Source organism: Epinephelus lanceolatus, chromosome 3, assembly GCF_041903045.1.
Source record: "Epinephelus lanceolatus isolate andai-2023 chromosome 3, ASM4190304v1, whole genome shotgun sequence".
In the NCBI taxonomy this organism is placed as follows: domain Eukaryota; kingdom Metazoa; phylum Chordata; class Actinopteri; order Perciformes; family Serranidae; genus Epinephelus; species Epinephelus lanceolatus.
Window position 1 is genome coordinate 39,867,542 of NC_135736.1, and position 26,931 is coordinate 39,894,472.

At 41.0% G+C, this 26,931-nt stretch overlaps 1 protein-coding gene across 4 annotated transcripts; it reads left to right on the forward strand.

Moving 5' to 3' along the window:
* Positions 1-25,839, forward strand: LOC117255359 (solute carrier family 44 member 2 (CTL2 blood group)). 4 transcript variants are annotated; one of them, XM_033624175.2, is made up of 22 exons: positions 1-186; positions 10,260-10,308; positions 10,391-10,464; positions 11,775-11,859; positions 12,047-12,131; positions 12,222-12,338; positions 12,446-12,506; positions 12,629-12,755; positions 14,151-14,234; positions 14,601-14,713; positions 14,801-14,932; positions 15,016-15,115; positions 16,711-16,803; positions 17,290-17,374; positions 17,557-17,819; positions 18,871-18,965; positions 19,209-19,312; positions 19,399-19,472; positions 19,610-19,680; positions 19,784-19,872; positions 19,954-20,038; positions 24,997-25,839. In XM_033624175.2, the coding sequence occupies exons 1-22, from the start codon at positions 150-152 to the stop codon at positions 25,104-25,106; spliced, it is 2,133 nt and encodes a 710-aa protein (XP_033480066.1). In that variant the 5' UTR covers positions 1-149; the 3' UTR covers positions 25,107-25,839. The 4 variants fall into 4 exon arrangements, with proteins under 4 accessions (XP_033480066.1, XP_033480064.1, XP_033480065.1 ...); XM_033624173.2 differs by lacking the exon at positions 24,997-25,839 and adding an exon at positions 20,276-22,748 and having other exon boundaries at positions 7-186; XM_033624174.2 differs by lacking the exons at positions 1-186; positions 24,997-25,839 and adding exons at positions 8,441-8,598; positions 20,276-22,748.
* Positions 25,840-26,931: the final 1,092 nt, after the last annotated feature.

Here is a 26,931-nt window from a genome sequence, read left to right on the forward strand (position 1 = left end):
TGCGCCGTGCTTCAGTTTAGTTTGGGATGGTCTCTCCGTGTTTCTGTAGCTGTCGGCCACTGTTATTGATGTTTTTTTCCTCGACATTTCCATGGTAACTGTCCTGTCTAACGTCTGATCAGCAGCAAGGAGCCGAGCAGAGTGTGAGAATGGAGCTGGAGGAGAAAAACCCGGACCCTAAATACGGTAAGATCAGGTTTATGTCACTGTTTTCTCCCCGATCTTTTGATTTTTCTCCAAACGAACGAAGAAATGGAAACAATGACTGCAAGGGATGGATGGGTGTGGACCTCACGGGTGTTATGCAGATCCGGAGTCATCCTCATCCTCCACAGCCCGGTCATTTTTAAGAGTTCTCATCTTTAATCCCAGAAAATCAGCATTGAATTAGCCTTTTGTGTTTTATTTGACAGTTTACAATGAAGGAAAGCAACATGCTGTAAATGTGTGGTTGTGTCCAGCCTTATTTTAACAGTTTGCATATCTTCCAAACCAAAACTACACACCTAGTTGTTTATTGTTGGTTTATGGCTTAATGTTACTGACAGAATAGGCTGATAAAGAAAAGTAGGTTGCCAGCCATTTAAAAAGGGTCTGCTTTTCTTAATAGGCTTACATTAAATTAGCCTCATAGTCAGGTTGTTGTGTTCTGCAGGAACACACTAAAATAGGCCAGGTTTATTGTGTTTTCCCCAGGGCTCAAAAACCATTTGGGGTTTTGTACATTGACATTTGGCCATTTCATCCACAGATGCACACAGATGCTAGCACAAATGTACCAACATTTGTACTTCGCAGATGTTAATTGCTTTTGTTCGCCTTGATTTTCTTCTGCACGCACATATTATGGAAAATCCATCCTCTATACCAGCCAAGGACATGACTCACTGCTGATTATTATGTGTGTCACACATGCATTTTCTTAACTTAGAGGCCCACAGCAGCCTGGCACAGTCTTCTCTTGTCTGGGCTGGGTTGTTGTTCGTATGGACTGTTGAGTCATGAAGTTTTGTAACCAGTGTTATTCTTGCTTTAATACCCCTTTGTCAGTGCTGTTACATGAGAGGGTTGCCATAGCTTAAAAGCAAACCACAGCCTCCACACTGGAATTTGATTGGGAGGACAACGCTAATGCTGTCTGACTGTGGAGTTATGTCTTCTTTCACAATGTAAGATGCTCCCAACAGCCCACACCCAAAATGTTTGCTGCACATCCTCTCCAGTCGATCCAGGCATGGAGCTCCCACAGAGGAGCATTTCCTTGTTGATTTCCTTTTTCACTACGTCAACAGCTCTTTTCCATCGCTCTCCTCCCCCACAACAACCAAAAGGTCAAAAACCACTGTCCTATTTAACTGGAGATAAAGGTTTATACGACATGAACATGCAAGACACATTCCAGCTCACCACAGCAGTTTTTATCAGGAGAGTTTGAGCTGTGAACATTCCCCGGTTGCCTACTACTGCTACTACATTTTCCCTCTTTCAAGGACGGTGTGCATGCAGGCAGGCAGGCAGGCAGGCTCCAGCCTGCACTGCCTGGACTGAGTTCAGCCTTGCCTGCTTATCCCACTCAGCAGACACAGTCAAAGGGCCCCCAGTCAATATTAAGCTGGCAAACACTCAGATGCATTACCACACACACTGCGTGTACACACACACTGCATGTACACACACGCAGAGACACTTCTGATAAATGTTTCACAATGATCGCTTGTCACTTGGACTGTTGGTTTGGGAAAATCACACAAACTGTTGCTGTTAGATCCAAGCAGTTTCTGTGAGGTGCAGAGAGAGACACAGTGATCTGAGGCGGTGGTTGTCAGTTTTTAAGTGTTTAGCTCTGCACAAAGAGACTTTAATGTGTTTCCTGCTTTTACTTTTAAGGATATGTAGGCCAGTGACCTCATTAACAGCTGTCAAAGGGCAATTTTTGTAGTGGTGAGAGCTGCTAGATACAGCAGAACAGTATATAGTCGTCTCTGTGAGTCGCATATTAACCATCTTTAGAGGGGATACTTTGCTGATTTTCAACCAGCTTTGTATCACAACAACATGGGTAGTATGTGGATATGAACTATGATAAACTAGCCTCCATCTTGTCAGTACCCAGATCTCCCTGCTTATCTCTCCCAGGTAAAATCTGTGTTTCAATTCATCTGGCAGATTTTGTTGGCTCTAGAGCTGTTGCTCAAATTACAGATTGTGCTTCCGCATTGTCATATGTCTGCCATCATGGACACAGGACTCTGTTACTGCGTTGCCTAATTCTCACCTCAGATGTTTTCAGAAACATATTTTAGTGCACTGTTTTAATATGAGATCATTTGTCACCAGCCGGCCACCATATTGTGTTCGCCACCTCACATCATGTCACCCACCAGCAGGATGTTGCATTGGTCTGTCGCAGAGCATTCTGATAATTGTAGGTGTTCTACCTCTTGCTCCAAAGCAAACGCCACAGCCCTTTTTCTTTGTTTTCTCTACTCATGTAGCACCAAATCAAAAGTATTCATTTCTTCTACTGTCCAGATTTATAAAAAGGCCGCCTTTCCAGTAGAAATACTTCTTTTACTGCAGGCTCTAAATAGAAAGATAAAAACGTCAGGAGTAAGAGCAAAGGAGATCACATGTGCCCATAATGTCTCCCTGCATCAGACTGTGCGCGTGCACACACACGCCCAACCACACTGGCCACTAACCCATTAAGGTAGGCAGGAGAGGGTTCATGCGATAACCCCTCTGGGCCCATTAGTGAATCACATCACTCATGACATCATCACTTCCTTTAACACACACACACACACACACACAGTCGTGACTATAAAAATCATATTGTCAGGAGAAGCAGAGACCGTTTTACTCCAGTTATAGCATTCACATTTGTTTCCATTCAGTTTTTTTAAAATATTTCATGATTGTACTAAATACTGCTGAGATCGGTAAAGTTTGGTTTGGCAGACGTTTTGAATTCCATGTGGACCTGGATGCAGACAGAGCTTGTCTGGCAGACCCTGTGGGTTTCCACCATCAGTGCCCCTGGAGTATGTAATGAGCTACCTGAGGAACCCAAACGAGAGGGAAAAACATCTACAACATTAACACCGTTTAAAAAAATCTCTTCCTGAGGTTGCTACATTTACTGAGACTGACACCAGTAAACAACTATCCCATTAATTTTGTCAATCACATAAACAAGACTCTTACAAGACATTTGGCAGCATTGACACAACAAATGTGCTGGAATGCTTTTTCAGCACAATCAGAGATTGTTTTATGGCACAAAGCAAGCAAAGAGCCGCCTGTTCCTCCAGCCCTAATGGAGCTGTGTCTCTCACATTAGCAGATGGTCATGCAAATGAAAGGCTGATGGAAAAATCACTTTCAATGTTTATCCTCTTCAGGACAGAGAAAGAGGAAATGTATACACACACAGAGCAATGGCAGAGAGTAAGAGTAAGACCTAAAAGCAACAGCAAAAACTAACTCATGTAAATGCAATGCAAAAAATAGAGCAGCCAGGAAACTAATCACCTCGGCACTCACTGTTATTTTATATAGTATATATATATGCTGGTGTAAATTTATGGTGCAAAGTCTCTTAGTCGACTAATCGATGACTAATCGACTATTAAAATAATCGACTATATAGTCAAAATAATTGACTATTTTAGTAGTCGACTAATTGGTTTGAGTCATTTTTCATAGAAAAGTACTATAAAAGTACCCCAGAATACTCTTACTGCAGATTCTTATGTTCATATATTGGCAGCTTTACAAACTCTCCCATGAAGGTGAACTAAAAGCCTTTGGCGTGAGTACGAAACAAGACATGAGATGACATAATTTTGGGGTTTGGGAGAGACAGACCGACATTTTTCAACATTTTAACACATTTTTCGATTTTGCCTGATGAAGGTCTAGTACCAAAACATCATAAATTAATTATTTATTGCAAGTTGGACAGTGCGGGAGTCCTTTTGATAAAATGATTAGTCGACTTATCGAAGAAATAATCGACAGATTAGTCGATAATGAAAATAATCGTTAGTTGCAGACCTAATTGTCTCGGCCAGAATTGATATGGATAACAAGAATACATATCTCGATAATTGAAATCTAAAACTGAAGTACAATAAATACTGTGAAGTAACTGTACAGACAGTCCATTCCACCTGTTTTAAAACAGCAACTTCTAATTTCTAAATAACACAGAACCCAATCAAAACATAGATACTGATATCATCAGTAGATTTGAGCTTATCACAGATATGTTGGTGCATACTTGTAAGGTGATGGGTCACAACAAGTTTGCAGTACAGAAACACCAAAGACACTGTATTTGAAACTCTGTCTCTAGTTTGTACATCTGTGAGTTTATTGTTCAAATATAAAAGAAAGGCATGCATGCTACTATGTGAATATTGGCTAACCAGAAATTCTGATCAGCTGAATGATTCAGAATCAATTTTTTATTTGATTTTTTAAATACAATATTTTGGCATTTTGGGATTCACGTCCTTGCCAAAAGTAAAATGAGAAGATTGATACCCCTCTTTTCTATAAGCTTAATATGAACCTGCTGCTAGCAGTCAGTTAGCTTAGCAGTAGGATTGGAAACAGGGGAAAACCGCTATGAAGGTGAAGAGATACTGAAGAGCACCAGAGGCTGACCATTTTCACACTTTTTGAAGATCCCTGCAGCACTGCATGCATTTCTTTTTTCTAGCTGTACATGCTTACCATCAATTTACAAACACACAAATATTTTTAAAATATCTATGAAAAGAAAAGTATGAGATTACTGAACAAGAAATAACAAGAAATAAAAAAACTAGGGATGTGCAGGATTTGTCAGCAAGTCGATTAAATGTTGCTACCCTTGCTAGTTGGCACCAGAAATACTAATTGGTTAAACTATTAAGATACTCTGAGAAAACAGGAGGAGTTGGGATTGGCATGCGTGACTAACTAGCAGCTCTGATCATCAACAGCTCTTTCTCTTCCTCTGTCTCTCCCTTTCACACACACATACACAAACGCACGTGTACTCTCTTGGAGTCAACCGCATGCGCATCTGCACAACTGATATAAGTATGCAGCTGTCCGAGGATGTTAAATGCAGAAAATATGTCCAAGCCTTCTCACGCTGGCTGGATGTCATCTCGCTGGGCTGAACGAGAGCAGTGCTTTTGGGTGCACAAGAGATCTTGAGAATCCAAACATTTAATTTCCAAAGAAGCTAAACATCAGGGGAATTAGTTGTTAAGAATATCCCATAAAAAACAAGGCAGAAAGAAAGAACATGACATATTTGATTTGTCTCATTTGATCCTTACAAAACCTGAAGTGTTGCAGAGACTTCAGGAGGTTAGTTTTTCTTGCCAAGAAATAGTCTGGCCCATAACTGCCCACAGAACATTTTTACAGCTGTTTCTCTTTCCAGTCTTTATACTAAGAGAGATAAGAAAGCTACTGGTAGGTCCAGCTACATATTTAGAGCATATACATGTATTTGAAAATGTCAAGACTACTCCTTCAATTCTAAAATTTGACATGAATCCCCCCCAAAAAATACTCTCTGTAGGGTTCCAATACAGGTTGAGGAAACCTGGTTTCTCAAGACAAACAAGGTTGACTTTGTGTGGGCAAGGGCATGGCACTGTGTATGTAACAGGCACGTGTATGAGGCCTGGAGTTAGTGTTGTGTTTCATGCATGGCATGTTGTCAGTCTGTCACATGGCAGCGGAAGTGGGCAGACCAAACCACAGTCATGTGCCACCAGAGAACATGTAGGAAGGTCTTATCTCTGATACACAATTTGGCTCAACGCCTCACATGTGTCAGACACACACAATGCATCATAACCGAATCATTGTTTTAACAATGCAAGAAACAGTTTCAAGGAATCTTTGTCCATTGTTTGGGAAGTTAGGGATGTAAACTCAGACCGTATAGGGACTCAGCTATAGAATCAGAGGGTGGGTGGTTCAAGTCCAGCTCAGACCATGTTATCAAGTGTGGACTGGTAGCCGAGAGGTGCCAGTTCACGCCCTGGGCACTGCCTTTGATTAAGGTCTTGAACCCCCAACTAGGGCTGGGTATTTAAAAAATGATGATACCAGTACCCCTGAAGTGATACTGAGTATTTTTGAGACCTTTTTTTTCTATTTCACGATACCCATCATGTGAAACTAAGCATTCAGTTGTGTAAAATGGCTATGTGTTTTGGTAGCATCTTGGCACACTGCACTGCGAACTCTGTCAAATACACCGCTCTCAACTTCACCACACCACAGACTGTATGGGTTGTATTTGATGTGACAGTGGGCCAATCACATGTTGCATTAAATTGAAGAACTTTTGCAGTTTTTTTTTTTAGATCTTGGTACAAAAAGGATTAAGGGCAGGTATCATTTGACTGGAGAACTTTAGACACTATTTGGTGCTGGGTTATTTCAGGTGATACCTTAAAGGTATCAAGTACTGATACCCAGCTTGGAGTGCCAACTATGTGGCAGCCCAATCAATCTGGCATCTCTCCAGTGCCTGTGCATGTGTTTGTATTTTCCTGTATGTGCATAATAAAATAACATAGTACTTCTTTTTCTTTAAGTTTGAATATGAAAGCATTTGGAGAAGGGATGAGCTCACAAGCTGGAAAATACAGCTTTAAGAAAAAACAGGAAGCTGAGAAGGCCATAAATCTTACTGTGAAAGGCGGGGGTGACAAACATGTCCGCATGCCAGAATCAGCCTGCCAAAGGATCCAATCCAGCTCACTGGTTGACTTTGTACACCCAGTATTGATGCACTTGTGAAGGATAAGAGGTGCCAGGTTTCAGGAGCAAGTTTAACAGTGAGTAGCCGACTTCATGTAAGCTGCTTCAGAGGCTTTTCCACCCTGACCAGAATACAGTTCTCCAAAAAAAAAAAAAAAACAATGATGAGGCCTACTTCTCATGGTCATATTTAAAGATATTGAACATAATGCAAAATATTGTCAACCAGCAGCTTCAGTACAAAGAATCTGAATCAGATTTTTCATATTTTAAGGAGCAGTGTGTGAGATTTAGGGGGATTTAGTGGTATCTAGCAGCAAAGATTGCAGATTCCAACCAGCTGAAACAACTCCTTGTTAGAATTCCTTCAGTGTTTATTGTTCAGGAGGTCTTTACAAGGAGCCGAATTATCTGCAGTGGTCTCTTCCCCTCCAAAACAATCAGACCAGGTGATTTAAACAGGTAAAAACACTGAATAAAACAGTTTCACGCTTGTTGCAGAGGGGCTGCTTACTATGGCAGCCAATGCAAAAACACAAATGGCCCTATATAGAGCCAGTGTTTGGTTTAACCACTCTGGGCTATTGTAGAAACATGGCGGTGCAACAGGGAGATCTCCGTGGACAGAATCCACTCCCTGTGTAGATATGAGCTGCCCATTCTAAGATAAGGAAACCACAACGGCCCTTATTTTCAGCTGAATATACACTCACGAAAACATACTTATTAACACATATGTTATTTTTGCCAATATATCTCCCTAAATCTCACACACTGGACCTTTAAAGCAGTACTGGTGGAACCCTATTGCTGATTTGAAAATGGTTTGTAAGGCAGGGGATAATGTAACCTGCTTCCCTTAATAGCTTCTACTTTAGTTGGGTGTGGTGATGCCAGTATTACTACACAGGAGTATGGGCAATAGCTCATGTAATGACAGTGAGTAGCAGACTGAAATTGCACTCATTTTTTTCAAACCATCTCAATCTGCTCAACATCTGTTCTGTATACGGATGAATGTTTTCAGAACATACTTCTTCACTCTAAAAGAAAGGAGAAATGTGGAGGTGGTGTTATTTATAGGTTATTATGCAATGGTTTTACCGGTCCGACCCACTTGACATCAAATTGGGCTGTATGTGGCCACCTGTGTTGTGAGGGGGGAAGAGAAAACTGTATAGTTGTGATGACTTATAAGAGCCCACTGTGTTTTTTCAAAGCCAAGTGTTTTGTGTTATGATATATTTTGGTCATGTGACCCATTTGAGGTGAGAGTGCAGCTGCTCTGCGTGCAGTTGCAAACTCTAAAACAGATGCAACAAGGAAACAGTGAACACAGTGTATCGTGTTTACTTAATATAAGATTGAGTTGAAGCCTGAAATATCTGTTGTGATGCCGCAGTTAAAGACCATTTTGATTTCAGATCACGTCCCCGTAGTCAGATGTGTAAAACAATTACATTTTTGTCAATTTTATCAACAGCAGGTTCACAGGCGCCACAAGTCTGTGTTGCTTCTGCTGCTGCTGCTGCTCTCAATTCCCCCATCAATATTGTTTTTGCTGCAATTCCCCCGACGAGTCCTGAGCTAAGAAAGGGACCACAGAGACAGAAGAAGGAACAGGAGGTGAAGGCACAATTTTGAATACAGTGAAAGAAGGAAGTGAAGAGTTAGAGGTCGGACGACAAAGACTACATACAGGAAGGAGACATAAAGACACTGCCAAACACAGCACACTGAGAGATTGCTATAAAACCATTCATGACAGAAACTGAGAGAGGAATAACGACGGGATGACAAAATACGATAGACAAGGTACTGTAACAGGCTGGATTTATGATGAACTGAAGGTTCATTAGTTGCTGAGTTGATGATATTCAACCTTGTCAGATAGACCACTGCTGCATTTAAAGGCTAATATATAGATCACGAGTGGTGATGGTTAATGGACTGCTTTAAGTCACATATTACCTGTAATACAAAGTCCAATGTGTGGGCAGAGTGTGTGTGTGTGTGTGTGTGTGAGTGCATTAGCAGACATACTGTATGTATGCACCAGGCAGTGAAGACAACTAGCTGGGCTCGCCTCTTAGTCCTCCTTTACGTCTGTAACGAAGCGTTTTAAGAACATTTAAAAGCTACTTCATCGTGTGAATTGTCATGAAAACTACGTCAGACACTTAAAGTAATGTGACAGGTTGTGTAACAGCTCAGAGTCTAGTTATCTTGTAAGAGGTTGTCATTTGAATAGATTATGTTTACTGAATTCTTCACCATGCTGGTTTCCTGTGTAAAACATATTTCAGGGTGTGATCTATGAGCGATGAGCATAATCGCACTCTTTTTCCTTTGACAGTGTTGACTCACACAGTTAGCTCATGATGACCTCACTCTAAGCAGAGTGGGCTTGGTTGATGTTTTCTCCTCTGCCGTGTCTGAAGTGTTTCCATGGTGGCTGGTGATGTCCACGGGGAGCTCACTGTCGCTGGGGAGCCATTTTGTGGGTTGCTAGGCATGGCAGTCAGGCAGAAGAATCCTTTTGTTCTGGAGAATGTCCTGTCCTTGTCAATACATCGGCTTACACTTGTGTACTCGTGTGTCCTCTGTAGGCAGAGTGCTCTTGGTGTGCACACATACCCCGCACTTATTCATATACCTGAACTGTAGATACTAATTCCATTTTAGTTTATTTTATTCATTTATTCTCAGGGACAGTGCACATTTAAAGACATCATTGTAAATCTAACAGTCTTTCAGATTTTCTCCTGTTTACTCTCAGTCTGATGTTAAGTTCGACCATGAAAACAACAAATGAAACACACAACCATAAACTTAGAACCTTAAAGTAAAACATGTACATGATATAGATAAAAGATAAAAGGATACTCAGTGTGCCTTAGACCAGCTAACGTTGACCAATAAGGGATTAAAATTTGTTTTGATAAGAGGGATCGTTAAAGCTGGGGTAAGCAGTTTTATTTTGGTGTTACTGGGCAAAAATCCCATAAGAAACTTTGAGCATATTGCAATTAAAGTGGTCCGAGAGGAAACTAGACTTCTGCACCTCTTCTTGGCTCTGTTTTCAGGCTTTAGAAAGCTGTGATAGGAGACTTTGACCAATCACAGGTTATTTCACAGAGAGGGTGTTCCTATCAGATGTCCTGCAAATGCAGATGTCCCTTTGCTGATAGCTTGATTCAGTGGCAGAGAATCCTGCAGAGAAAGTTGCTAATCCAGCAGTAGCAATGACTGCTTAGACTGCAGAGCAACCCAAAAAAGGAAGACGGACTTATCAAAATGAGAGTCTAAGAGAGAGTCTGACAATAAATGAAACAAAGGTGGTGAGGTCAAACCGAAACTTTTTGTATAACTACCTTTAATTCACATATTTTAGTCCTGTCAAACTAAAGGTAAAAATTCAAATTCACGTTATTGTAGAAGACAGTAACAAGCCTGTTGTCTTTTTATATCTGCAGGGGAGTCCAGGAAATTTGACCCAAACTTCAAAGGGCCGATTCACAACAGGTGAGACGTCTGTTTCAATCAACGATAATTCCTTTCTTCTTCCAGCACCAGACACCACTAACAATATTCTGTCTCTCCTCAGGGGCTGCACAGACGTCCTCTGCTGTATTCTCTTCATCTTGGCCCTGTTGGGGTACTTTGCTGTTGGTATCATTGGTAAGATTTATCCTACACCCTACTGGTTCATTGCTTTGACCCTGAAGTGTTGCTTTTATTACCGATGACAGTATTTATTATCTAGGCAGTGCTGATCAACATGAATCAAGATTCTGTCATTTTTTGTACCCAAATGAACTTTATTCTACTGTAGTGTTCTCCGCCCTGAAATGGCAAATGTACCCATACACCCAGAACACTCCCCTGGGTGCTGCCAGTGTCTTCTAGGAAGTCTTTTTTGATTAATTTTCTGTGGAGCAGCTCCAGTCTTAACACCCTATGACATCACATATGAGGTTTAGCACTCTTTTTGGATTTGGGAGGGACTTGTTCATTTTTGTTAATATTTTTGGACTGCCTTAGACCGTAGGAATAGCGTGTATGAATTTGAAAATGGGTGTACATTCCCTTTAATGCATTGCAGAGCTGCTCAGTTGCAGAGCATACACACTGGATTGAGTTTAATTGCCTAATGTACTTTAAGCGTGAACTGTACAGCTTTATTATGATGTGGGATAATAAACTTGATCGGGACCTCCCTCTGTATTTAGTATTAGAAGGAAGAGCTAATTATATTAAAGAGCAGTATGTGCGACTTTCCATTTGTCTTCCCTCAGTGCCAGTGACAACCGTGGCCAGAGGCATTATGTTCTCAGCATTCTTGTTAAAGTGATATCTCAAGAAGGCCTTGAGGGGACATTCTTTAAATTTGGTTCACACGTCCACCTGGGCTCCAAGATGAAGTGATTAGATCTCAGTGGTCACCGTGACCTGACAGAACATGTTTCTGGCCATAATTTAAGACTTCATGAGCTAATTATGACACACACATGTCTAATAGGATAAAAATTATGAAATTGATAATATTTTATATCCAAAAGTTTAAAGGTCAGCTTCACTGTGACATCCTACTGTTCTGCAAAAATACTCCTCTGGCCATTAATCAACGCCATAACCCAGGAACAGAAGGGGAGACATTTGGTCAGATGCTGAATTGGTGACACTATTCTTGGGTGTCTGCCTTGAAACTGAGCTGATTGTTTCGATCTTCTGTGCTGTCAGATTGAAGACGTGTGTGAAGCCTCCATGTTTCAGAATTTGTAGCTTCCTTGCAGCAACATCCACAGTTGAAGCATTGTCAGCTGTCATGGCTACGTATGAGTCTGGACAGATATGGATATAAATTGTAACTGCAACCTCACCCGTTTGCGAAGGCATAAAATGGAAGCGGAAATACTAGTTAGTATTTATTGTCATTTGATCTAAATGTGCACTTTTGTTCTGACTGATTTTATTTCTTCTCCGTGCAGCCTGGTCTCAGGGTGACCCCAGGAAAGTGATCTACCCCACAGACAGCAGAGGGCAGTTCTGTGGACAAGCTGGAACACCTCTGGAGTGAGTCCCTTGACAATGATGTTTACAGTATATGTGTCCTTGGAATCATCTCACATGCAGACTGTCTTGTGTGTTCATATAATTGTAGGGGTTGCTGTAATGTGATACCCCTCATTAGAGACTTAGAGGTATTTATGTGTGATACAGGCAAAAATAATAGTTCTGTTCTACTGTTTGAATACAACAGGAAGAAGCCCCTCCTGTTCTACTTCAACATCCTGAAATGTGCCAGCCCTCTGGTGCTGCTGGAGTTCCAGTGTCCCACCACACAGGTCAGATATATTTTATGTTTACTGCAACATTTCTCACCTCTCTTACGATCCGGTTAATCGTCATGATTGTATGTTGTTGCTCGTGTCCAGGTATGTGTGGAAAAATGTCCCGACCGGCACATGACGCTGGTGAAAGCCAAAATAGGCAACAAAGACGACCGTGAATACTTCAAACAGTTCTGTAAGGATGGGGTGAACTTCACCAAAGTAAGCATTCAGATAATTTTATAATACTCATTTTTACATTGCTTAAAGTAATACAGTGGAAATTTGTAAAAAGAAAAGTACACTGAAGGGTGTTTTACATGATTCAGAGTCCTCCAGAGCTCCTGAGGGACGGCTTGTGTCCTGCCTTACTGATGCCCAGCAAACCCTGTAAGTGAGAAGCTTGTTCTTCACCTCGTAAACTTGCTTCAGTTTTTGCCCACGCAACAAGCTGCTGTGCCTGTAGATGTGACAAACTGAAACATATCAACGCATCATCTCCCCCTCCACAGTCACGCGTCGATGCCTTCCTGCCTTGGGGACCTTGAAGGGCGGGGTGGTGGTGGTGGGCAATGAGACCACTATCGACGTTGATTCGGGCGTTAAAATTAACGCCACAGATGTGCTGGAGGCATCCAAGTGAGTTCTTTTCACTGTATGACAACACATGTACACACAACATATGTTAGCAGTATGAGAACATGAATCAGTGTCTTCGTGTTGCACAGTGTGACAGATGGAATATCTTAACAGAACATGCTGTTTACATGACACATATCAAAATCAGAATATTGTCAGGTTCAGAATAACAGTGGAATATTAGTGTGCAGTAAACGTAGTCACTGTGAGGTGGGTAAATGATACTGTTCAGGTTCGACACTCCTGACACACACCTCACTGTGCTGTGTCATCTGTCAGCCAGCTTATCACATCCCATCATATCTGACAGCAGTGACTGATGGGCTGCTTGAAGGTCTTTATGCTTATTTACTCCGTACACTGATGTGTGTTTACTGCAGCGTGCGCCTGCTTTGGTTCTGCTCCATTTGTATGCACTCTGGAGGGTCTTTATGTCAGTGTTTTCTATCAGCGTTATTCCCACTGGGAGAATGTGTACTGCGTGTTATTTATAAAGATAATGAGTATTGCAGGCTGTTACATTGTATTCTTGTTGCAAACAGCAGATGGAGAGGCCGTGAAGTCAAATTATTTGTCTTCTTAATTTGCAATGTGACATGACGAGACTAATACATAACTTAATAAGAATAGTGTTTCTCATGGAGAATCACCTCAGAGTGAATTACAAGCTTTGTTTATTATGTAATTTAATGAATAGGTTTCAGATAAATCTCGTGTGTGAATGTGTGTCATCATGGTCAAATGTGGTCGTTCATGCTGTGATGGTATGGAATTGTCCTTACCACCATGTGCCAGCACCTGCGAATGATAGCGTGTGTTTATCATGAATCTTTCTGTGTACTTCTCTGGTGTATCAGTGAATTGTAAGAACTCAACTTCGGACTGGAGTCTCTACTCACTGCGACAGAGTGATGACATGGCTGACTCACATTACAGTTCAGTGTGGGTTGAATGCGCATCAGCAGGTATTGAAAAATGCAGTCATGATGGCTGTGACCTCATCACCACGGTAGCAGAAGTACCACAGAAGTGTTTCTAAGTACTTTGCCGGATGTTTATATGTCTGTCTGTGGACAGATTTTGTCATCGTAGCAGTGTCACAACTGTGCCAGATGCAGTCACCACACATTACAGATGTGTAATACAGATCACAGTGAAGGCTGAGTTCGGAGATGCCCCTGGCCTCTTATTCATTTTAGGCCGTGAATGGCTTTATTGAAGCTGAAGTGATCCCATCGCCGTCTCTAGTTTGTTGATGTGTTCAGCTGTAGGCTTATTTGTTTTATTGTTTGTTTGGTTCACTGCTCCAAACTTGTGTTCATGTGCAATGTTGAGTGTGAACAGTGGTGGTTGGTGTGGTGGTTTTTATTCATTTCCTCTTTTTTTTCTTAACAGGAAATCCAATGTGGTTGTTGAAGCTCGCCAGGTGGCCATGCGAATCTTTGAGGACTACACTCAGTCTTGGCACTGGATATTGCTGTGAGTCTGTCGACTGTCTGGTGGTTACAGTGGCAGAGCAGCGTTTTGTAGCGCGTCAGGAATAAAACCAAGACAAAGAGTAGTAAAACTTTTGTTTGCTTGTTTACACATTAACAGTTTTTTTCTAGCTACTAAACAGACTGAGTCAGCTGATCTACTGTAGCTTCAAAACAAACACAGTTATCATGGCTCTTAAATGTTCTTTACATAATATATAAAAGCATCTAAGCATTCAAGATCATCTTCAGCTGATTGATTATTTTAAAACTGTAAACTTTGTACAGTATGTCCCCAGCTGTAAAGACCACAAGCAGAAAAAAGACTGTGTTGTTAACTCTCAGTGTTTGATGTGTCCACCCGCTCCAGAGGTCTGGTGATCGCCATGCTCGTCAGCTTGATTTTCATCGTCTTGCTGCGATACTTGGCTGGTGTCATGGTCTGGGTCATGATTGTGTTGGTTATCATCGTCATCGGATATGGTGAGTCTTCATCCTCTGGTGATGATAAAGTTATTTGCTATTATTTGAATAAAAAACGTATAAGTATTTAAACATTTTTTTTCCTAGGGATTTTCCACTGTTACATGGAGTTTGCGAGTCTGAAGGGAGAGCCAGGTGCTGACGTCACCATCCGTGACCTGGGCCTGCAGACGGACTTCTCTGTCTACCTGCAGATCAGACAGACCTGGCTGGCCTTCAGTACGCACCATTTCATTCTTTAATACGTCTCTGTGTGAAGTTTTTATGAATCCTGTTAATGTCATGCCTTCACTGTTCTGCAGTGATCATCCTGGCTATTGTGGAGGTCATCATCATCCTGCTACTCATCTTCCTCAGGAAGAGAATCATGATCGCCATCGCCCTCATCAAAGAAGCCAGCAGGTCAGTCTTAGCCGGTCGTGTGCAGCATTTCTACTGTTATTTCAGCTGAGGTAGACCAGACTTGTCCACATATTTTAAAGCTGCACTAATCAATATTTTTTTAAAGACCCTTTTAGGGCTGACGTCACAATGACTTCAGTTTGTTAGCTGGAGGCAAAACACGACTCACCACCACAGGGCTGCAGGCTACATAGGAGCCTTAAAATGTTGTCTTGTTGTGTTATTGGGAGCCAGAATAGAAGGAGTCATGGCTCACAAGTTCAATTCGAACACATACCAGCCACCGCAGCCCGTTAACAAAAACAATGACAACTATGGTTAAATGCGATAAGACAAAAGAACTGAACGGAGGCGATCATCAAAAATGCTCACGTGTGCAGTGCACACTTCATATCAGGTTAGGGTAAAAGTATTTCCTGTTGTAGGGATGAATAATGTTATGTGTATTAAGGGTTATCATGTCCACCTCATCAGAAATTGGGGCGATATTAAGAGGAATAGTGGATTTCTCCATAATGCTGACGTTTTAGTGCATTAGCTAATGTTATCTTCGATAGCAAAACAAACTGGAGGAAACCGTTCAAGTGTCGTCCTCCTCTGTAAGATTGGCATAGAAATCAACCACAAAGCCGGTCATCCCACCTTCAGCAGTCCTGTGACATCATCCATCCACTGAGTGAGAGCATACGGGTCGGCCAGTCTGGTCCCGTTGGTCAGTGTTTACTTATTCAAGTAACACTCGCAGCACCAGAGAGTGAGTGACCTGACATGATGTGTTCATAAATTCAGTCTGACGCTCTACATAAATGAGAGCCCTGTTGGTCGAAGAAATGGAGCGTTATATTTCTATATGAATTAATGAATGGTTAAGTTAATCACACACACACACACACACACACACACACACACACACATACATCACAGAGTGTCTAGAGTCTAGAGTGCGCTCTGGCACTCGAAATGAGTATTTCCAAATGCACCACTCGCATCATCTTCCTCCATTATTTAAAACAAGTCAACAGAATTTGTTAGCTAGTGCTAACTAATGTCTGTGAAGAATTGTTTTGCCTCCAGCTAAGCCCTGCCCACCAAAAAGTGTTATATTGTTTACTAACAGTAAAAGGGCCAATAATGACAATGGTTTAAATGGCTGTGAGCCTGTTTACACCTGGTATTACAATGCGTCTTGGGTGATCCAATCACAAGTGGATAGCTTCAAGTATGTCTGTTTACACCTGGCATTAGAGTGTGTCTCCAGATGCGTCTGAAGTGACCACCTCTGATCGGCTCTCACTTCCCACCTCTATATGCAAATAAACACATACATCATTTTTGTTTCCAAGGATCAGTGTGGTTGCTTTTTTCAGTGGTAGGTGGTTTGTCATGCTATATGCACACTTAAATGCCCGCTGCTAGGAATCTATTACTGCAGGAGTGTGTGCTCCCTGCAGGGCAACACACGCACAGTGTCATGGCTAACACTAACTAATGGTTATTAATGGGTTTAATGACATGTTGAGCCATTTCAGTGATGGTGAGTTTGTTGGGACCTCCTTTCCAAAGTATTATGTCTAAACAAATGTTGTTTTTTTCAGAGCTGTTGGGCACGTGATGTCATCCCTGTTTTACCCACTGCTGACCTTTGCCCTCTTGGCCTTGGTGATCGCTTACTGGGCCATCACTGCTGTGTATCCTTTCATTTGTCCACATGATGGTCAAAGATGGTCAAAACATTTATGTTTCAGTCTTTTTTTTATTTACTTTTAACTGCACAAATTAGATTTCCTGCTTTACACTGCATCATTTTTTTACTCTCATCCATACTTTATATATTTTGCATGAAAAGAAAAGAAAGTACAAAACATGCAGAAGAAAATTTGCATACAAAAATGAATAAGCTGCTATATTCATTAGCCAGTTAATCCATCAGTTAGATATTCAATACATCACATTTAATGCTTCTCAAAGCTGATCCATTTGTATGCAGTTCCTACATCTCCCCAGTTCTAATGATAAACACTTCTATGCTATCGACATTAAAGAAATGACTTACTCTGTTACTTGCTTGTGACATATTTCTTTGACCTTACAATAACTGCTGACGTCTCTTGGCTGTGACCTTTTTAGAGATATCCTCCCTTTGCTGCCATAATCTCCTTGACTCCTCTGATCAGTTTCTTGTCCACCTCTAATGAGCAGGTGTACAAAGTGTTCAACACCTCTGAGTGTGAGTACTCACGAGAGACCTGCGACCCCAAGGTACACTTTTAAATGTCACCGCTACATGAAATTAACTGACTGAATATGTGTGTGGGAGTCGGGCATAAAGCCAAGCAAATATTCTGACACCTTATAGGAAGAAACTGTTTGCTTATATAACTGTCTACCTGGACAGCATCACAGTTTTCATCCTGCGGTCTGCCTCTTCTTTCTTCCTCCAGACATTCAACACCTCCAACGCTTCATCTCAGTGTCCAGATGCAGAATGCCTGTTTGCCTTCTATGGTGGGGAGACCCTCTACCACAAATACCTCATCCTGTTCCAGTTCTACAACGTCTTCCTCTTCTTCTGGTGCGCCAACTTTGTGACGGCGCTGGGCCAGGTCACTCTGTCGGGGGCCTTTGCCTCGTATTACTGGGCCTTCAAGAAACCTGATGATATTCCCGCCTACCCCATCTTCTCCTCGCTGGGACGGGCTCTCCGGTGAGAGGCTGAATTTGTTCTGTTGTATATGTGTGGGTGCAATCTGTCCACTTATGTGTATTTGTGAATCTCCTGTCTTTTATAGCTGTCAAAACATCCCTGAACATTACTGTTTCTTTTGTAAATTCTGACTTTTTAAAACTTGATGGGCGAATTCACGAAGAATGGATTGCAGCCGCTGATGGCACCATGAATTGCAAATCATTTACAACCACAATCTGCCTGTCTCAAGATTAGATTCACAAAAAATACTGCACTAATGATAGTACAGCGCAAACATGCCAATAAAGTTTTGCAGCTGAGTGCAACTGTAGACTGTAGAAAATGATGTAACCACCCTAATGTCAGCCATTGGTTTGTGGACTCCTGTTTTGAGGCCTTCTGGCCTTTTGACAGCATTTTAACTGTCGCCATCTTGGATTTTGGGGGCCAGAAATGACCATATTTGGATAAGGGACAGAGATAACACTAGTGTTAGCTGTTAGCTTTGTTAGCACGATGCATTTACAGTCAGTGTTAAACTGTGATAATGTTAATGCAGGTTTTTGCTTGCAAAGAACAGGCTTAAAACCATTGAAACAGAATTTTCTTACTAGAAGAGCAGAATATCTGACATTTTAGAGGGTATTTTAGTACAGCTAAATGCAGAACAAGACTTTTGTAGTTGAGCAAAATGTCACAATTAACTTTCATGAAACTAAAACACTTGAGTTTGGCATTTTAACCATTGTTATCTTGGAGTTTTTAGGCATTAAGTGCCCCTTGGTGACTATAATTGGATGCGAGGTTGGAGCTGGGGTGGATCTAACTAAGAGCCCGGAGGTGACACTTCGCAGACAGCCACAACCTTAATTATACATAACTTTTAGCCTTAATAAAATTTAAACATGTCAGTTATATAAAAATTTGTCGCCTGTACAGCTGTCAGGAACGGGGTTATTAACTTGAGACAGAAAAATGTTTCTAGTGTTATTTGTGCAGGTTTATTGGCCGTGCAGTCTGGCAAGTATTTTATGCTCATGGTTGGCTTCTGTTTCCTTCTTCTGTCCAGATACCACACAGGCTCCCTGGCTTTTGGCTCTCTGATCCTGTCTATAGTCCAGGTCATCAGGGTCATTCTGGAGTACCTGGATCACAAGTTGAAAGGTCAGAAAATTTAATTTCAGAACAATACGACTAACTTACTAAATTATTTGTGTGTTGACTCCCTCAGTATCATATATTTATCAGTAATTGTGTTTGTATACAGTCCGGATATTGTTGTTAAACTGATTGATCTTGAGTCCTGGTTTTGGTCAGAGATGTATCTAATGCCAAAGGTTAGAATAATACAGGTTATCTGATACTGCAATCATAAATTACTGTAACATTCTTGCTCTCATCCATCAGGTGCTCAGAACAGATGTGCTAAATTCATGCTGAGCTGCATGAAGTGCTGCTTCTGGTGTTTGGAGAAATGTATCAAGTTCCTTAACAGGAATGCTTACATCATGGTGAGTCCTCGTAACCGTATACAGCTACGTAAGAGATGTTGGGTCTGCTCAGGTTTCGAAGTAGTAAATTGTTTTTTTCCCTCCAGATTGCCATCTATGGAAAAAGTTTCTGTCCGTCAGCTCGAGATGCTTTTTTCCTTCTCATGAGGAACATCATCAGGTGGGATTTCATTACATCAGTATTCACAGTTTTAACACCATAAGCATTCAACTACAAAATGTATTCATTGTCTAATCTCATAGCCTAGTTTAGAGTGATGTAGTCTCATGTTCTCTGCTGTGCTCATTCCAACACAGGGTGGCTGTTTTAGATAAAGTGACTGACTTCCTGCTGTTTCTTGGGAAGCTCCTCATTGTTGGAATAGTTGGTAGGAGTGCTTTTATTTTTAGACCAAAAGTTTCTCACACTGGAGAGAGATCTGTCTGCATATCTAGTTGAAATCCACTAAATTACATTTTTGTTCCGCACAGGCATCTTCTCTTTCTTCTTCTTCTCGGGAAAAATCAAAGCAGTAGAGGATGCTGCTCCATCTCTGAACTACTACTGGGTGCCAATACTGGTGAGAGACAGTTACATTCGTATGGTTTGATCCTTTGATGCCACAGCAGCGGTCTTGATGTATGTTATTTTCTTCACCTAGACGGTGGTAGTGGGATCCTACCTCATCGCCCATGGCTTCTTCAGCGTGTACGCCATGTGTGTGGACACACTGTTCCTCTGCTTCTGTGAGTATTGTTGCATTCAGCCAGATCTCCTCTCTTCTTCCCGTTTCCAAGCACTCATACAACTGTCTCAAGCTGAAATGCTGGTTTCTTCTTCTTGCCATGTTTCTGACTCTTCTTCTCTTTGTCTCATTTCTCCCATTAATTTCACTTTATTTTCATACATTCTCTTTATTTCATGTTTCCATTTTCCCCTAATTTTCCATTAACTCAAACAAAAACACGAAACACGCGCAAAAGGTGAGGACTTAGAGAGAAATGACGGCTCGTCCGAAAGGCCTTACTTCATGTCCCCCGAGCTGCACGACATCCTCTCCAAAACCAAGAGGCTGGAGGAGGATCATGACGGCATCGATCAGGGGGATTCTGCAGATGCTGCGAAGCAAGTGGACGAAGTGAAACTGGAGGAGGAGACTCCTCTTCAGCAGCAAGACGGAGAGATCCAACTGAAGCAGCAGACGGTGCTCAAGCAGGACAACGAGGAGGAGCAGCCTCTGCAGGCCAAGACGGACGCCGAAGAGCCAAAAGAGGAGAAAAATGAAGAACAAAAAGTCAGTCAGGAAGAGGAGGCTGAAAAGAAAGAAGAGGTGAAAGAAGAGGTGAAAGAAGAGGCGGAAAAACAGGAGTTGAAAAAGGAGGAAAAGACCGAGGAGGTGCCGCCTCCTGCTGTGGAGGCTGACAAACAGGAGACTGATGAAAAGAAAGAGGAGAAAGAGGAATCCTTGGAAGAAAAACCTCCCTCTGCACCAGAGGAGTAGATGTTAACAGTAATGCATTGGCAAAAAATAGGCTTGGTAAACCTCATAAAGCATAAAGAATGAAAGAACTGTATCTATGTGAAATGGGCCTGTTAAATGTATGGCATTACAACAAGCTAAGATTTCCAATGGCCTTGCTATGTGAGCGGCGTGACGTCCAGCTGGATCGTCAGGGCCGTGGTTCACATGTTAAGGTCAAAGCAGGTCAAAAGCCCAGTGCATCTCTGTAGCTTGGAAAAATGCTCTCTTGTGTTGGTTTTAGAACAGTGTTGGTTTTTATATTGTGAAGATCTGTAGAACATTGTGAGTGCTGAACCTGTGCCTGATTACTGTCACTAATATTTGTTGTCTTAATCCTGTTAACGAATGCACTACAGAACCACTAAGTACCGTGTTTACAGTCAGAGCCAATGACTGTATACAAAGATGGACGGCGTGTGTCCACTTCCTCCCACTGTACAAAAATGAAGCCAAAATATATATAATATATAATATGGAGGCTGCCATCTTGCGCTGGTGATGTCATTTGGAGTCAGAGCAGTGTTTCCCACAGAATTATAATCTGTAACCTCTATAAATTCTGAGGTTTTTTTGGGTCCTTGAAGGCAGCGCAGAAGTCTTGTTCTTTTATTCCTCAGCTGCAGTTTCTGGAGTTTGAGTCGCGGGGAAGATAGGCCGAATTGATTACTGGTTAACATCTGAGCTTATCAGATCAGATCGACGGATGAGAGGAGCAGCTGCTGCAGAGGCGAGTGAAAGCAAACTTTAAGACCCAGCGCAATGAACGGTTAGGTTTCACTTTCACTGCACCTGACATTCTGCTGCTCCATTTGTGCCCAGAGTATGCTGTGCACTACAAGCGTGTGGTGCAATGAGTAACCGAATTGTATTTATATATTCCAACAGGGCTCCTAATGAATGGTCCAGCTGCATGAATAAGTAATCAGTATGTGGTGGCAGATGAAAATTAATGTGTGAAACCCTGAAAAGTCTGCACAGTAAAACCTGAGTTATATCAAGTTGCCCCTTATACACCCATCCAACCAATCATGAGCAGTGCCACTGATCACAAGCACACCGATTGGCTCACACAGCTGTCAGTCATGATGTCAGAACCTCTTTTTACAGCATCAAATAACTAGTTGTAACCAACCTTTTTAGAAAACCGAGCACCGAACATACATCAGCAGGATAAGAACTACTTAAAATGACAGAAACCATCTTTGGATATAAATTTATTACAAGTTTTCAGGCCCATGTCTCTTCCACTAACATAAGGGGGGCATAGTAGACTGCAGCCAGCCACCAGGGGACAATGGAGATGTTTTGGCTTCACTTTTGGGGAGCTGTCATGTGGTCCATCTTTATATATCCTACAGTCTATGGTCAGAACACACACATCTCAACCGATGGTGAATCTCCTTCACTGTTTACAATAATACCAGCTGACGCCAAAATGTTACAGACATATTTGATATACTGTATAAATATTGGATCTTTTCTTTTTCCTATGGAACTTGTATATACACAGTAGTGTACGTCTATTATGTATTTTTTGGCTTCAGTCTTGTAAAGATCCAAGATGGGATCCAATGTATTGTATTGACACCTACTTGCCTTGGTATTTCGGACTGGCGTAAGTGCTGTGATTGTGTCGCCATGACGCAGCCATCGTGACCTCTCTGCAGACCCCCCCTCCCCCAGTTGTTTACTGATCTGATCTTACTTGCTCTGTCCCTATCCTCTCTTTGTCCCTCTCTCTTTCTCTGTCTAAGTGCTGCATGGTGTTGACATGGCCTTCTGAATGCTCGCAACTAACATTCTCTGGATGCTTTTGTACCCTTTTTTCTTGTTTGTCACCTTGTGAAAGATGTAAGTTGAATTCCCAAATGAAGTTACTGATGACATTCCATATTTATTGGATGTAAATCTTGATTAAAGGTGATTGTATTTAATCGTGGTAGTTCTGTTATGGGTAAAACACATGAGTTTCAAGGTGGCTTGGCATCTGGAAGCAGGTGAGTTTTCATTATCCGACAAAGTCAGCCAGGACTTTTATTTTATGTTAAAGGAGCACTCCAACAATTTTACTTTTACATGGTAAACTTTGGGACCATACCACTTAGCCTGTAAAACACCTGAATAATGTTTTTTGTGTCTCTAGAGGAGGCTTTCTTAAATCTGAGGAGATAAAATTTCCCACAATGCATCTCAATCTGCAAACCAACAGATAGAAATGCATTATGGTAAGTGTAGTATCCTGGGTTTTTGCAACTTGACCCATGTAAGCAACTAAAATAAGGATTACTTTGCCTCTGGTGTATTGATTTGGAGCAGTGGTTCCCAACGTTTTGGGTTGTGACCTCTTAAAGGGACAGTTCACCCCAAAATCAAAAATACATATTTTTTCTTTTACTGTGCTATTTATCAGACTAGACTCTTTTGGTGTGAGTTGTCGAGTGTTGGAGACTTCTGCCTTCTCTCCAATATTATGGAACTAAATGGCGTTCAGCTTGTGGTGCTCAAAGCGACAAATAAAGTACATTTGAAAAACTCAACAGCAGTGTCTCTTTCCATAAATCATGACCCGGCTACTCAAGAAAATCCACAGACCTTGTTGTGAGTAGTAAACATTAGTGGCGTCTTCCTCAGCTGAGCTGTAACATAGCTACAGTTAGCACTAGATACTTGCTTCCTTCTGAGCGGTGATGCAACTGGTGGGTGTAGTTTGTTGGAAAGCAAATAGTTCCCACATGAAACTGCTGACAACAAGGTCTGTGGATTATCTTGAGTAACAGGGTCATGATTTTTTTTTTTAAACTTTTTTTGGCACTTTGAGCACCACAAGCAGTGTGCCATCTAGTTCCATTATATTGGAGAGAAGGCAGACATCTCTGCTGCTGATATCTTCAACACTTGGCAACTCACACCAAAACAAGCTATTCAGATAAATAGCACTACAGGTAAAAAGAAAAGTAGGTTGTGTATTTTTGATTTGGAGGGTGAACTGTCCCTTTGACATAAAACAGTGTCCTCTAGTGGCCCCCAATCACAGGGCAATGGTCTTAGTGTGGACAGTTCAACCGTAGGAGGAATAATCTTTTGATACTGTACCTGAGAAAATAGTATGCAGAATATTACACAACAAAATGGAAAAATCTGAAAAAATAAATATGCCCTTTCCACCCCTCTCTTATTCCTTTGAAAATTTCCAGAGCCCTTAAGTTATTCTTGGGACTCTAAAGGGTCCTGACCTCCACATCGGGAGTCACTCAAATAGAGCATTATTTTATTTCCTTTAGTTAAAAAGAACTTAACTTGAAAATATAGTTTTTGCTGACCTCTGGTGGTTTATCCTCTTGCCTTGCTGGGGTGACATACACAGCACAGGTGTACTCCAGGACCTTGTGACACTCACAGTTAGATGTGGCTGCAGGTGCAACAGAACATATCTGATACAACAGACTTCAAATTTGAAAACAGAGACAGCAGTAAAACTTTAGACTGTGTAAAATAATAGACATAGCTAACATGACAGCACCCATTTGTTTGTGGATTGCTGTTTTGAAGCCTTGAGTTTGGCGTATTTGACCATCACCATCTTGTTTTTTGGAGCCAGGAGTGACCAAATTTGAACAAGAGGGTGGAGCTGTGGAATTAGAGAGAGGTGGATCTGACTCATAGACTGTTGTGACACTTGGTAGACACTTTGCTCTTAAATATGTGTACCTTTAAGTCTTAATAAAATGTAAACAGGTGAGTTATATGAAAATTCACCCCCTGTACAGTTTTCATGAAGGGAATTTTTTTTTGTTGTTGTTTGTTGTTTTTTGTACCAGGCTGTAAACATGCTTACTTCCACTGTAAAGTTGTGCGTTTTAACATGGGGGTAGGTGGGGACTGACTCACTTCTGGAGCCAGCCTCAAGTGGCCATTAGAGGAACTGCAGTTTTTGGCACTTGCACATTGGCCTCATTTTTAGTTTGCTGCTTGAATAAAACACTGCTTGTCAGCCTGGTGTGAAGTTGCTCTTTATCTGTCTCTCATAAGTTTCCTTATTACAGTACAATATTAAATTGTTGGAGTACTCCTTTGATTAGTCAGCTGAAAGGCAAAATAGATTATAGAGAGAGAATGCATGAATACAAGCACAGTTAAATGACTCTGAAAAATGTTCCTCAACTGCTTCTGTCCGTGTCACAGTGGAGGATCTGGAGCGCAATGATGGATCCGCAGAGAGGCCGTACTTCATGTCGCAGAACCTGCTCGACCTCCTGAAGAAGTCCAATGAAGGGGCCAAATCTGTAGATTAAGTAGTCACATTTGTTTGTGTGTGTGAGTGAGTGTGTGTGTGGGCGTCTGTGTGTGAGTGTGTGTTGTTTTTAAGTGGAAATAAGAACAAAAAGAGGAATTACAGTGCCATTTCCTGTTACGTTATGTACAGTATCTTTGCATCTTGCTGCCAAATGAGATTCCTTCATGTCGTCTGTATGATATTGTCACAAAGCCTTAAGCCCATTGGCTCACAGTGTTTGCCCAATAAGGCTGTTTTTATATCAGAAGGAATACGGGAGCTTGAATTACAGATAATAACTGCAGTTAATTTAAGTGACAGTTTGCCTTACAAACTAATGTATTTCTTTGTCAGTATATATTTTGATCTTTTTTGTCACTGTGTATTTTGTCATGCAGTTACATGGAAGCCTTGAAGGGTCCAGTATATTTCAGTGTGGCAGAAATAGCCTGTTGATACATGAGTAAAGCTGTGCTTTATAAGTTTAACTAAGCTTATTGCAGTTTGAAATCAGCTCACCAAAGAAAGAAAAAGCTTAACATGATACTAAAAGAGATTATAAATGACCAAAGTGATTTAACTTTGACTTGCAGCCTTATTTTTTTAATAACTTGTGTTCATTTTTTGTTCATAACTCTGATTATAAAACATATCACTGATTAAGGTCCACATTTTGAGTTTGTACAAGTTTTACGTTACTTTTCATTTTGCTGTACATAAATAAAAGAGTGTGTTGCCACACTTTGAAGGACCACTGCTTCTTAGGTTTATTTTGGTACAATAACACACTGATTATTGTTTATTGTTCATCTTAGTTTGATTATGCTGACACAAATAATGTAAAATCATTAAATATGTTTTATCTACTCATTAAAAGAGTCATGAATCTACATTGTATACACTTTCAAACAAACATGAATTCTGTACAGTCATAAAAAGAAGGGTCAGGTATGAAATTTGTAAAGTGGTCATAATTTAGCAGTAGTAGCCATATGAAGTTGACAAACTGTATATTTGAGGCCATATGCTTGCTGTATTTGTCGATATAGAAACCTGTATTTATTGCTTTTTTAAGAGGAGAAGCATACTTGGTAGTTTTTAACATTTAATGATATTTCTAAAGGAAAGAAACTGTCTTTAGTGGTGAAATTAAATATTAAGTAACTATAGACATATGTCCCTAAGTTACTGCTACAATGTAATATTTTTATCACTTAAATACAGTTTTTCATGACAGTACTGTAAATGAGACTAAAGGTACAATCAATTAGTTATGGGAGGACACATCCCCCCAATAGGCCTATTAAAATATGCTCAAAATGTCCCCAAATATATTGATAAGAAATAAAAAAAATAAAAAAATGCTATGCTACGGCAGGCAACCACGCATTGCTGTCTGAAGTACTCAAATTAAATGTAGTCATAATTATAAATATACTTGCCATTATTATTAGTATCAGTTCTGGTATTACGGTGTACTGCAGTTTTATGTGTCGTGTGTCCAGATGGTGTTGCCATACGCCAGTAGGAGCTGTTTCTCAACTACTGTTTGTAGGTACAATCAATGTCCAACACTGTACTGTCTCTATTTCATTACTTTCAAATGTACTAAAAAGTGGAAAATCAGAATGTAATATCAGTGTTACACAGGCTATATGACTGTTAATTGTTTTAGTTTTTTGTAAAGGGTTAGTATGTCATAAAAAATGTCACAAAAAGTCAGTGTGTTCACTTTTCCTATGTGGTCCTTGGCTCCCTAAAATAGCACTCATTCCCCTTTTCCACCAAATTATTTCTGGTTCTTGAACCGGGTCAGGATTCTCAAAACCTTTGTGCCATCTAAC

Excerpts from the sequence above, each read along its gene's own strand:
- LOC117255359 (XM_033624173.2), top strand. The coding sequence starts at position 150 with ATGGAGCTGGAGGAGAAAAACCCGGACCCTAAATACG. Across the intron at positions 12,756-14,150 it reads GATGTGCTGGAGGCATCCAA|GAAATCCAATGTGGTTGTTG; the intron begins GTGAGTTCTTTT and ends TTTTCTTAACAG. Across the intron at positions 17,820-18,870 it reads TCGCTGGGACGGGCTCTCCG|ATACCACACAGGCTCCCTGG; the intron begins GTGAGAGGCTGA and ends TCTTCTGTCCAG.